The sequence below is a fragment of the Carassius gibelio genome, chromosome B22 (assembly GCF_023724105.1).
Source record: "Carassius gibelio isolate Cgi1373 ecotype wild population from Czech Republic chromosome B22, carGib1.2-hapl.c, whole genome shotgun sequence".
In the NCBI taxonomy this organism is placed as follows: Eukaryota; Metazoa; Chordata; class Actinopteri; order Cypriniformes; family Cyprinidae; genus Carassius; species Carassius gibelio.
Genome location: NC_068417.1, coordinates 13,655,926 through 13,669,661, shown reverse-complemented (window position 1 = coordinate 13,669,661; position 13,736 = coordinate 13,655,926). Strand labels below are relative to the sequence as shown.

At 36.0% G+C, this 13,736-nt stretch overlaps 1 protein-coding gene across 1 annotated transcript in view; it reads left to right on the top strand.

The window, feature by feature from the left end:
* Window positions 1-10,315: 10,315 nt before the first annotated feature.
* Window positions 10,316-13,736, top strand: part of LOC127987083 (uncharacterized) — a 187,872-nt gene continuing 184,451 nt past the window's right edge. Inside the window, exon 1 of the mRNA XM_052589377.1 lies at window positions 10,316-10,477. Within this exon, the coding sequence (XP_052445337.1) occupies window positions 10,420-10,477 (58 nt within the window). The 5' untranslated portion in view covers window positions 10,316-10,419. The remainder of the gene's footprint in view (window positions 10,478-13,736) is intronic.

Sequence of the window (13,736 nt, the reverse complement as noted above, 5' to 3'; positions counted from 1 at the left end):
AAAATCACGAGCATTGGAAAAAGTTCAATAAACTGATTTTTTTTTTTTTTTTTTTTTTTTTTTTCTCAGAATCTCCAGTTCTGGGAAGTTTGAAGTGGAATTTGTGTCCACAAGATATGCATGTTAATCATATAGGCAATTCTCAACAAATTAAGAGTTTGGTTCCAAAACGCAATAAATCCATTTTGATCAATTTGAGTAAAAAAATATATATATATTTTTGTTGTTGTTGTTTATGTTTGTTTGCTTGTTTGTTTGTTTACCAAGAAAGTGGCAAAATTTGCGACTCATCTGCAAATACGAAGGCAATATTGCATAACTTGTCAGTGATCTGATCTGTGGCTTTATTTATTAAATGCTGCTTCATCTGAAAGCACGCAATGGAGATTTATCACAGAACCGACTTTACTGACAAGATGCAGATGAACATTACATTGCGCCGCCATCACAGTCTAGAGGGTGTGGAGTGGTGTGCTGTGATTGGTTGTTACAGTTTACAATGTGTGAAATGGTGCGCTTTGATTGGTTGAGTGGATAAATCGCATTCTGGAGGCGTTTGTCGCGGTTTGGAACTTTTCAAATATATTCAATTGTACTGGAACGTTTAATAGATTAAATTATGAAATAACATTTGGCCTATCAATAAAAATAAAAAAGGAGGTTTTTTTATCATTTTTGGATGTGGTGCTGGTGTGTGTGATGGATCATAATACAGACAAAAACAAGTACGCAAACTGATCTAAATCTGTTTAACTGTTAAAATCATACAGAGACACATGACATGAATAAATGATCTTACCGGTTTATGTGCATTTCTTTCGTAGAACACTGGCTCAGTGTAAGTAACCTCGTCATCACAAGTCTCAACTGTTTCAACAGCAATAATAGATGGATTAAAAAATCAATAAATGTCTTAACTAGAGCTGTTTCTTTATAATTTGTTATTGGGATTTGTCAAAGCTTAAGTGTTAATGCAGACAGTTGGTTAAATGTTTAATGCTGCTCTTTTTAAAAATGGTATTTACTATTTTTTTTTTTCTCACAAAGTCCCAATAAGTACATGTTTACGATTAAACGTGAAGATACATTACTTATAAATAAATTGTTTATCAAACCCAGATGCCTAACACAAGTGAAGTCCTTTGTATTTTTTGTAAGGTTGAAATGTTCTTAAGTGGAACATCTGGAACATCATCATTCAATAGAGATGAACAGTGCATCTTTACACAGGTGAGATTATAGAGATATTATAGAAATATTATTAAGATTATGTTTGTAAAATATGGGGAAAGTTGTGTTATTAAATTAATGCAAATTTGCATTCCTGTGTTTCCAGTGTTTTGATGCAGTTTGTGAAATGAGGAATCTGTTTCTGTGCTAATGAGACGAGTAAAGATAGCTGCCTGGTGAAATTATATAGACATAGATATAGATATAGATATCTATTCTGACATGAGTGTAAATCCACAGAAACCACCAAACCCAATAACTACATATTATTATTTCTTTCCATGTCTTATTAAAAGGAACTAGAAAATGTTAGCTACAATAATAATTAAAGCTATCAATTAATTCAAAATATTTAGAGAATAATTTTAGAGTATTGTTTTCTTTGTAGGTCTTGCCTTCTTTATCAGTGTTTCTATATTTCTTGTAGATCCAGAAGATCCCGACTGCAGTGACAATCAGCAGAGATCCAGCAAAAGGAACAGAGATCACCACTAAATAAGATAAAGCTAGACCCTGATCTGTAATGAACAAAATTAGCTGTTAGTGTGACTGAATCTGTTTCTCTGATCTACCACAGTCACTATCATACACCAGCACTGTAGAACTGTGAGATATAGTGTAAAGTAAATTAAAGTTAATGTCAACACCAACATACCTGTACATGTGTGACAGAGCTGAGTTATGTTGAGATGTTGAGTCTGGTTTGTGATGGGATTGTTGATCACACAGCTGTAGCTGTTTTTCTCCTGATATTCCACCTCCAGAGGTAGAGAGAGACTGATGCTGAGATCAGACACACTGATGCTGGACAATAAACTGTTTCCTTTGTACCAGGAGAGAGTCACATGACCCACATTCACCACTGAACACAACAATGAACAAGATGATGATGATGATGATGATGATCCTGATGATGAAGAAGAACAGTCTCTGGTAATGTTAGGAACAGGCAGACAAGCTGCAAACATGAGAGAACGAGAAAAAAAAAAAGTTCCTCGTTTCAGTCAATCAGTCAATGAATAAAAAAATAATTATTGAACTCATTATACAGTTTACAGTAAGGTGTTTACAGTGGCAGTAAATGGCAGACACGTAAAAAAATACATAAAATTATTTGTTTCAATACAAAAGCCACAAGACTTGAACAGAGGTGGGAAGTCCAGGGGCCAAAGAGTAAAAGTCCTGCCATATTTTTGTTCCACCCATGAACTCATCAGCCGATTTCACCAGAGGAGGAACCAAGTCATTCCTTCCAAGTCACAAACGAGTCTTGAGTCAAATCCCAAGTCCTCAAAGAGTGAAAGTTAATGAGATAATTAAGTGACTAATTAAATGAAGATGCATTAGTGATGAACACCTGCTGTTTACAATCAACATCACTGAAGAAAAGAGAAACACAAGAACTACAACTGACTTTAAGCACAGCTTTGGATGAAATCAATAAAATAAAAAAAATAAAAAACTTTGCCACCATAATTGTGGTGAGTATTTGCTTCAGTTGATATCTTGAGCCTTTAAGCGGTTTTCACAAATTTGCTTCTATACAATTGCATTATTGTTTAGCAGCAAACATTTGTGCAATGCTGATACAACTCTTGATCTAGCAGGTGACTTATGCTTTTGATGACTGTATGATCTTGATTAAATTTCTTGATTATATGAGAAGAGTTCGTGGTTTAGTTGTTAGAGAGAACTGCCGTGAATTCACTGCTCTGTCTGTGCACTTTGGATGGGTTAAATACAGAATATGATTTCTGAGTACAGGTCACCACACTTAACTGTATGTCACTTTCACAAAAAAGAGAGAAGTCTCATTAAGCAAATGCCACCATATAATGCTTTATAACACTTTAATATTAAGAAAAAAAAAAATGGATTTAGGCATTTAGCCATGAACATTTATCATGTGATCCTCAACAGTGGTGAAAATTATTATTCATACTGCGGTGCATTATGGGAGCAATTCATGTATTGCAACATGAAGCATTTTGTTGATTGTAACCATTGTAGAGATTCATATGCTGGTTCTTGATATATGTGTGTGTGTCTAAAAAGCACTGGAGTTCAAACTTCTATATGTGTTACAACTTAAAAAAAATCCATATCCTGTAAATATTAGAGCAATGCTTTTTTTGTGTGTATGCTGTAGTTTCACTGGAATTATTCAAAACCTAGACATGTGATAAGAAAGAAGACAAAAATATTTGAGATATAGTTAAACCAGCTCATTGTAACTATATGTTTTTCATATGTCACAGTTCTGTCTTCTCCACAACACCCCATGCAGAGTTACAGAGAACAGTGTTGCCAACTTAGCGGATTTGTCGCTAGATTTAGCGACTTTTCAAACCCCCATAGCGACTTTTTTCCAAAAAAGCGACTAGCGACAAATCTAGCGACTTTTTTTTGACAGACCTTATTTATTCTCTGAGACTCTCCAGTACTGCCGAACGAGCACAAGCGCTCGCGCGCTCTCTCTCTCTCTCTCTCTCTCTCTCTCCCCCCCCACAGGCAGCGCGCGCACACGCATCTCTATCTGCCCTGTTCAGCGAGCAGAGAGGAGCAGCACTTTCAGTTAAAAAAAGATATTCTGTTGCTTCAAACTCTATTTTACATACAAGTACAGTCGAAATCACAGTTCAACCATTGTCTTAATCTTATGTGTATGTTATTTCATAGTCGTGAATAGGATTTTAGTGCACAGATTAACATCTTTGAGAGCTGGTATGTAGTCTTAATGGACCGCGTTTCAGTCATTATAATATTAATTCCGTTGTCTGACAACAGAAACATTAAAATATAATAATAAAAAACGTTTTATTGAGAATTTTTGCAGCATTAAAATGCAGTACATGAGCACAGAAAGGGCGAGATAATATGACGCACCTACGTCATGAATATGGTAATTACCATATGACGTCATCTAGCGACATTTAGCGACTTTTCAGGCAGGGTTTAGCTACTTTCCATTGAAAGAAGTTGGCAACACTGACAGAGAAAGATCTAGCACAACAAGTCAAGGGTCAAGAGCACAATTAAACCAAACACTGATCTCCATGATGGTGGCATCTTTTTAACCAATAAAACATCCACATCTGATCCTCTGTAATTCTCAATAACAGCAGGTGTTCATCACTAATGCACATTCAATAGTCACTTAATTATCTCATTAACTTTACCTGTTTGAGGACTTGGGATTTAACTTGAGAGTCGTTTGTGACTTGGAAGGAATGACTTGGTTCCTCTGGTGAAATCAGCTGCTGGACTTTTACTCCTTGGCCCCTGGACTTCCCACCTCTGTACAAAACTGGTCTCTTAAGGTAAAAATCACAAGGGTACAGCACCAGTGACAAGTTATTGTACACCTAAAGGTACAATTATGTACTTTATTTTCTGAGAATGTACCCTCAAGGTTACAGCTTTTGTACCCTTGGCATAGGGTACATAAAACATCCACATCTGATCCTCTGTAAGTCTCAATAACAGCAGATGTTAATCATTAATGCACAATCATAATTTAATTAGTCACTTAATTATCTCATTAACTTTCACTCTTTGAGGACTTGGGATTTGACTCAAGACTCGTTTGTGACTTGGAAGGAATGATTTGGTTCCTCCTCTGGTGAAATCGGCTGCTGAGTTCATGGGTGGAACAAAAATATGGCAGGACTTTTACTCTTTGGCCCCTGGACTTCCCACCTCTGAACTTGAATAATGTATGTTAACATGATTTAAGCGTGAAAAATCACTTAATAACCTTTTCTGTGTAAAGTTATGTCTAATTTTACAACTTTGATACTTTGATCATTTTTGGAATTGTAAAACCCTGACTGTAAATATAATTTAGACAGCTTCAACAAATATCATTTTCAGACAGCTTCACAGTTCGAATACATTTAAGAGAACAATTCATATTTGGAGTGTTTTTATTAAATCATAAGCTTCACATTTTAAATCCTCCAAACATTGATCCTACTGATTTCCACTGTAAGCATCATGATTTTATTTATTTATTTATTCTAATAAGGGAGAAGTTAAAATTATTGCAGATATCAACAAAATCATATGCCAAAAATGCTATCAACTGAGCTTAACTTGTATTGAACCTAAAATATTCCTTTAATATAACAATAATATGTGAATGTTTGAAAAAAAGATCTCCACTCACCATAAACAGAAACACTGAATGTTTTAGATGACAATTTTGCTCCACTTGCTTGTAGTTGATAGTCTCCAGCATGTTGCTCTGTGATGTTTGTGATGGTCAGAGATCCAGTTTGATGATCCAGCTTCAGTCTGTCTCTGAATCTCTCATCGGGAACATCATCAAATATGGAGAAAACTCCAGCCTCTCTATTTATTTGAGCTAAAATAAATTTTTCTGCTCCAAAATACCACAGTACTTCGTCCTCCTCATTTATTTTAATATTGTCAGTGCCTAGAGTGACAGAATCACCCTCCATTAATGATAATGTCTCACCAAACACACCTGATGAACATTGAAAAAAGGTTTTTTGTCACAGATTAGGTCTCATGATAGTTTGCACACCTTGAAATCAGTTTGTAGTGGTTTGAATGTGAATTGAAGAACAGCATCAGAGACAGAAATATTTAGAACAAAATGAGATTTTAACACAGCAGATGAAAATGCTAATACTTAACAACATACCAACAGCTCAGTATAGAGGCAGCTTTATTATTGTGTAATGAAGAAAAAATGAAGCCATAAAAATACATTTATAACTTACCAATCAGGCTCCACCAGCACATACAGAACGACATAAACATGTGAAACATTTTCTTCAGCAGTTCAGAGTCTGATCTAATGTCTGTCTGTCGAAAAACAGCAGAACGGTGTGTGCATCCTCCCTCGACTGTTTGACCCTCCTAGTTCACACACACACACACACAAACACACACTGAACATGTTATATATAGTTACTAGGGGTGTAACGGTTCACAAAATTCACGGTTCGGTTCGATACGATACACTGATGTCACGGTTCGGTTCGGTTCGGTTCGATACGTTTTAGATACAGCAAAATGTAAAAACATCTCAACTTTTCAGAATGCCGCAAGCGCACCGCGGGTCATGTGACAAGAACCAACCAATCAGCTTCATCCTTTCCCGTAACAACGTTGAGAGCTCAGCCAAGATGAAGGAACAGCTGATCATAGTTGTATATGGATTGCAATTTTGAAATAAATTCAGTAGCAGAGCTACTGCAAGCGATTTTTAGAGCTGCAAATCCATTTATCCTTCGCTGAAATTTCCGCGTCTCATGGAGAGAGCACGTCATTGTTGCTTAGCAAAGACAGACGCCTCAGGAGCGCTTCTGCCCGAGCGCTTTGGAAAGGAGGAGAAAGACGCGCCTAGCGTTTTCCATGCGTTTTTAGGCACGATATGTGAACGGCCCCTAAGGCGCTCGCTCACTCAGCACGCGCTGAAGGCTCGTTGCAAAATGTCTAATGCATTTAACAGACCAGAAATATAAGATCCTAAAATAACCAACAGGTCTGGTGTTTGGGTTGGATTCCCTGTAAGCTATAGTGTCTAAATGCTGCAGGGATAGTTTGCTGCGTGCATGTTTCTCCTTTTTTTCGTCTTTTCCCAGATAGTACTGACGCATATATCCCAGATATTCCCGCTGTTTTTTTTTTTTTTTTTTTTTTTTTCCCGCTGGTGTACCCTGTCATGTTGCAGATGCGACATACCGTTGTTTTTTTATCCACCACTCTCTTGCCATCACCATTATAGCTTAAAGGGAATCCAAAGTGCACCCAAACACCAGACCTGTTGGTTATTGGAGGATCTTCTCATTTCTAGTCTGTTAAACGCATTGGCTATTTTGCAACGAGCCTTCAGCGTGTACTGAGTGAGCGAGCGCCTGCTGAGTAGCCTAACATAAACATATAAGATGGTGTTTTTTTCTTCTTCGGGAGTGTCAGGGGCGTTGCCTGTTACGTTGTTTGGGTTATTGGGCTACCTTGTTGAACGCATATCATTATATTTCTTTCTCTCTCTTTTTTTTTTTTCAAATATAATTAATTACTCCAACGAACCGTTCGGTATACATAATGCGTACCGCGTACCGAACCGAAAGCGTCGTACCGAACGGTTCAATACGAATACGCGTATCGTTACACCCCTAATAGTTACATATAAATGTTCTTTTCTCTTTAAACGTTTATATTAGTGAAAGCATTCTTAATTTTTATCATTTTGAATGTTACATTTTATATTTATTTTCCATTTATATTTGATGTCTATGTTAAATAGCAAGATGTATTATATATATATATATATATATATATATATATATATATATATATATATATATATATATATATATATATATATATATATATATATATATGGTAAACTAAAAATGGCATCACGTGTATTACCAATTTTATTCAAGTTTCATTCATTCAACCAACCCAGATGCATTAATTTATACAAACAACCAAATTTTAAATCAGGGTTAAATCAGGTGAAAATAGCTCTTTTATGTAACCTTTGCAGGTTGTTACTTCTTACAGTTTACTATGTCTCTCGTCTCACATGACACAGTTTACAGAAATATCCTCCGACACTCACAGCTCAGACTCTGAGTCAAACTGAAACCTGCTGCAGTTGGTTTTCTTTAGAAACGTGGTTTGATCTTTTGGCTCACAAAGCATCTCTTGCATGAGATTGGGCATTGAGAGCAAATGTGTTTAGTTTGTAGGAGAGGGGCTTCTTCCTGTCCTGCATAAGTCTACGGTAACAACACACCAAGATGAGAAACTGACTTTTATTCCCCCTCAAAGCATATGCAGGTGCACTCATGCAAACATTCATGCAGAAGTTCAGTTTATACAGAACCTTAGGGTTCTAGACTCATTTTATGCTATCGTTATGCCAAAAGGGTTTTCTAAAAAAAAAATGTAGGCTATATCTTCACTTCATAATGTAACAACAACAATATATACACTCAGTGCTAAAAAAAAAAAAAAAAAAAAAAAAAAAAAAAATGAATAAAACTTTGGTGGTTCTAGTTATAACAAAGAAGATGAAGAACATAAGATAACTTCTAAATCTTTTAGTGATGAATCAGTTTTCCAGTCTTGAAATAATAATATTCAGGAGGGACTAGAGTCTGTGGAAATATGCTGTGATCAGTACTTGGTTGCATGAACGCACCTGCATATGCTTTGAGTCGGAGCGAGTAAAGGATGCGGGTTTTGTGGTGTTGCATATGTATGTCCATGACACTTTGACTCTAAACCCAAACTAATTGTTCATTTGTTTTAACCAATTCACCTCTAGTGTGGTGTAAGGACACATTAGCTGAACTTACTCAGGTTTTACACATATGAACTTATTTTAATGAGCTTGTGTTAAAAAAATAATAAAATATGCATGTGTTATGTAAATTATTGGGAATGTTTGACCATTGTTGCAGGAGGTCACTTAAATGTCACTAGACACCTCACTCACAACTGTGCTATTGTTTATGCAGTATAACTGAACAATTGTTTTGAATGCTTTGTAATTACCAAACCAATCAATTGTAGTTTGCAGTTACAGGCACAGACCATGTGCACTTGTGAATGACTTTAAAACATTTTTTTTTTTTCCAGCATAACACTGCATTCAAAAATAAATAAATAAATAAATAAATAATAATAATAATAATTGTTGGGTTTATTTTAAGTTATGTCATACTGTATAAGTACTATGTTACTTGTGATGTAAAACACAACCAGGTGCCTTTTTACAGTATGGTTTATAGGAGCCACTCAGAGCACAGGATGAGCTCTCTCTGCTGGCCTCACTAACAGCTCCAGCAGTAACCTGCTCTTCTCAGGACAACAAGCACAACAAGCTATCCCTTTATAATTACTAGAAAGCTGTCACTCATCTTCATCGAGACCTCTAGCACCCCAGAACCAGGCCTGATTATAATTTACGCAAGGAATACAAAAGCTATAGAGAGAGAGAGAGAGAGAGAGAGAGTTACCCCTCAAAAAAGTCAGTAAGAAGCTTCATCTTCCCAACTGCCACTGGTGGTTTATTATTCTCCTTCCTTTTTAAGCTGAATTAGCTTCACCGGAGTAGCACCAATCAAGCAGTCACATCACCGATGTCCAGCGATTAGACGTGCACTTAAAAAATAAAAATAAAAATAAAAAATTATATATATATATATATATATATATATATATATATATATATATATATATATATATATATATATATATATATATATATATAGTGAATATCTAAAACACATTACAATTGTTTTATGACTGCAAGTCTTTATCCTCAAATGCTACATATAATTTACAGTTTATTTCATTAAATATCAAACATTCAATTAAATTGTGAATTATAGCTGACACCTAGATGGACAATTACAGTTGTTTTCATGACTGTAAGCCATCTCCTCAAATGCTACTGACATTAGAAAAGTGTATACCAATATCGCATGTAACTTTAGAGACGGTCCCTAAATTTGAGACTCACGAACGTCCAACGTCAAGCCATATTTATGCCTGTCCATCCATCAATTAAGATGAGACAAACCGATAGGCAGTTGCTCCTGCATGATGTAACCCGTTATGACAGATTACCAAACCATCCCTGACCCCTGATATATAGCGAATATCTAAAACAAACAGACAATATACTTCCTGTTTTTTTTTTTTTTTTTTTTTTTTTGTGAAAGCTTAATAGCTAATGTTTGAATTCATTTATATAATGTCTATACCAAATATAATAAAACATCAAATTATAGGCTGATATATGTAATAGCTAATGTAAGAAACATAGCGGCCATCAAAATAAATTAGTAAACTATAACATTAAGAACAGTTTTTCTCATAAGCATTCACATTTTTTAGACGAAACTGATGATTATTTATGTACTAACACTATCAAACAGCATTACAAACAGCACTAATGCAGATCAAAGCACATGACGACACGTCTCATTCCTCGCGCTGCAGTGTCTTGGGAGTCTCCCGAGTTATGCTTTCACTTTCAGACACAACGGGTTATTCATGCACCAGGACACTGGATACCAACCGCTGTGAAAATAATAATAATAATAATAGCTAAACAAGAAGAAGACGCAGTGGGTTCTGGTTTACTGAAGAGAAAGAACTCAGCACTGTTTCAAATTCTACATTTTTAAAAACCTAATGAAAATGAAGCTGCTCTTTATTTCACCCTTATTGTTCTGCTGTTTACTCGACCATGGTAAGACATTAAGGCTTAAATGTTTCTTTCTGTGTTCTAACGATTTGTGCTAACTGAAAATAGCGGTTAAAACGGTGTTTTCAGTAAACAGTAGACTACAAACATTCGCTTCGTGGGAGCAACAGATGTCAGAAAGGCAGGACTGTGTCAGGGATGGTTTGGTAATCTGTCATAACGGGTTACATCATGCAGGAGCAGCAGCCCTTCTCGGTTTGTCTCATCTTAATTGATGGATGGACAGGCATAAATATCAAATTTAGGGACCGTCTCTAAAGTTACATGCGATATTGGTATACACTTTTCTAATGTCAGTAGCATTTGAGGAGAATGACTTACAGTCATGAAAACAACTGTAATTGTTCATCTATGTGTCAGCTATAATGCACAATTGAATTGAATGTTTGATATGAAATAAACTGTAAATCATATGTAGCATTTGAGGATAGAGACTTGCAGTCATAAAACAATTGTAATATGTTCATTTAGGTGTCAGGTAAAATGCACACCTTATACATTTATATATATATATATATATATATATATATATATATATATATATATATATATATATATATATATATTAAAATTACGAATCCTGTGAAAGTTTTTCAGGTTCCCTTAAGAAAATTACCCATGGTTTTAACAATAACACCACAAATCATCGTTCTTGTAGCCACTGTAACTGCAAATTAACCATGGTTTTGTTACTTCAAATAATAATTTACAAATAAGAATTAATATAATGTAACTTGTGTTGTTGTTGTTGTTGCTATAAAAACAGATATCAATAGCCTTTAAAATGACTTAAAATGCATTATATAAAAAAAAACAATGAGGCTATAATGATTGGTTAATCATAACAATGTTAAAATACATAATGTAGGCAAATACAAAATAAACAATTTATGAACATGTTATTTCAAATGCCTGCAAAGGGAGCCAAATGCCATGCAATTGCTGCTGTTACCAAACATTTAATTCAAATATTCACTTCATCTTTCATTTTTGGCCACCTTTTTGCTATAGATGACACAGCCTTTATAATTTCTTCAACAAAAAAACGTGCATATCACAACCCTTACAAAAATGAGCCATGGTTTTATCATAGTAAAACTGCTTAATTTCCTTTTGCATGATTTCTGAATGCTTGAGTCTATAAAATAAATTAAAGTCATAATAAAGTTATAGCCATAGGTAAATGTTGAGAGCTACAATTGTAATTTATAAATAATACAATTTATTCATTTACTTTTTTATTTGATTAAATTTCTATTTCCACCCCTATAGTATGTTTTTTTTTTTTTTTCATCATCATATTTGAGGAAGTGGGACACAACATACAATCCTGCTTAGGGCACCCATTTGGCCAGCAGCGCCCCTACTTGTAGTAGTTAACCTTGCTGTTACACTGTGGAGAAGAAATAGGCTATTATACTTATGAAATTGGGAAATGTCACTTTTCTCACTTTAGTTTCTATTTGTTCTGAAATACAGTGATATAAAAACACACACTGCGGTTTTTGATTTTGAAACATGAACTGCTCATGTTTATTCAACGAAGTCAAAGCCTTTTGGAAACTCTATTTGTGGCGGTCAGTTTTGATATTGCGGTGGCCCGCCGCAAATAAATCAATGTCTGGGAAACTCTGGATGTACTCAATACTTTGTAGGGATTATTTTTCTTTAATTACTGCCTCACAATGGTGTGGCATGGAGGTGATCAGTTTGTGGCACTTCTGAGGTGGTATTGAAGCCCAGGTTTCTTTGACAGTGTCCTTCAGGTAATCTGCATTTTTGGTCTCTAGTTTTTCATTTTCCTCTTGACAATACCCCACAGATTCTCTCTGGGGTTCAGGTCTGGTGAGTTTGCTGGCTAGTAAAGCACACCAACACCATGGTCATTTAACCAACTTTTGGTGCTGTTGGCAGTGTTGACATGTGCCAAATCCTGCTGGAAAATGAAATCAGCATCTTCAAAAAGCTGGTCAGCAGAAGGAAGCATGAAGTGCTCCAAAATTTCTTGGTAAACCGGTGCAGTGACTTTAGTTTCCAAAAAACACAATGGACTAACACCAGCAGATGACATTGCACCCCAAATCATCACAGACTGTGGAAACTTAACACTGGACTTAAAGCAACTTGGGCTATGAGCTTCTCCACCCTTCCTCCAGACTCTAGGACCTTGGTTTCCAAATGAAATACAAAACTTGCTTTTATCTGAAAAGAGGACTTTGGACCACTGGGCAACAGTCCAGTTCTTCTTCTCCTTAGCCCAGGTAAGATGCCTCTGATTTTGTCTATGATTCAGGAGTGGCTTAACAAGAGGAATAAGATAAAATAAGATTTTTTTTTCTTTGCTGCTGCGTTTTTTTTTTTTTCATCCCTCTGTCATCATGGACAATCCAAAAGTTGCCCTGTTACACCTGGAGCAGAGGGACCACTCCCTAAAGACTCACACCAGGGATTTTTTTTGCAGTTGGTGTGCCTTACTCACTATTAAGATCACTCCCTTTGTGTGATTTACATCTCCAGCCCCTTCAGTGAGCAGTCCAAGGCACGCCTCTCCGGGAGCGGTCTTTGGGACAACTTCCCTGCAAGTGTGGAGTGTGTGCAGGAAAATAATGGACTATACATCTCTGTCTTCCCCACTGCTGAGGACATCTCCAGCCCCAGTCCCAAACCAGAGACCAGCCAGCTGTCATCCTGCTGCACGAGATATTGCCAGAGCCCACCAGTAAACGGAGAGACTGAGCCTGCCACGACACTTGAGCCAGTGCGCATCACTGTAAGTGAACCGTTCATCGCCCTGGAGCCTGAACCTCAAGACGTTCTGACCTGGTGCATGCGCCAGCAACATCTCCCGTCAGGGACGTCACTAGGATTGTAAGACAGGGGCGGGCTCAGCCACCAGGGTATTTATAACTTGCGTTTGCAAAATCTTTGCACTCACATACAAGCATGTGTGTGTATTAATATATATAAAATAATTGTACACAGAAAGAGTACATACACATTTATTAAGTTAATACAAACTTTTATTTTGGATGCGATTCATCACGATTATAATCGTCTCAGCCCTAGTTAGAATATAGCTAGCATATATAATAAATATAATGAAATAATTTTGTTTAGGCTATGCATAGTGCCTAGACCTGCCAACAAATGTGTATTGTTAGAAGAAAAAAAAAAAACAATCCTTATAGACCATAGTAGTGATTTTTCCCACCTGCGGGTCCGCTTTTATGAAATTATTTGTCCC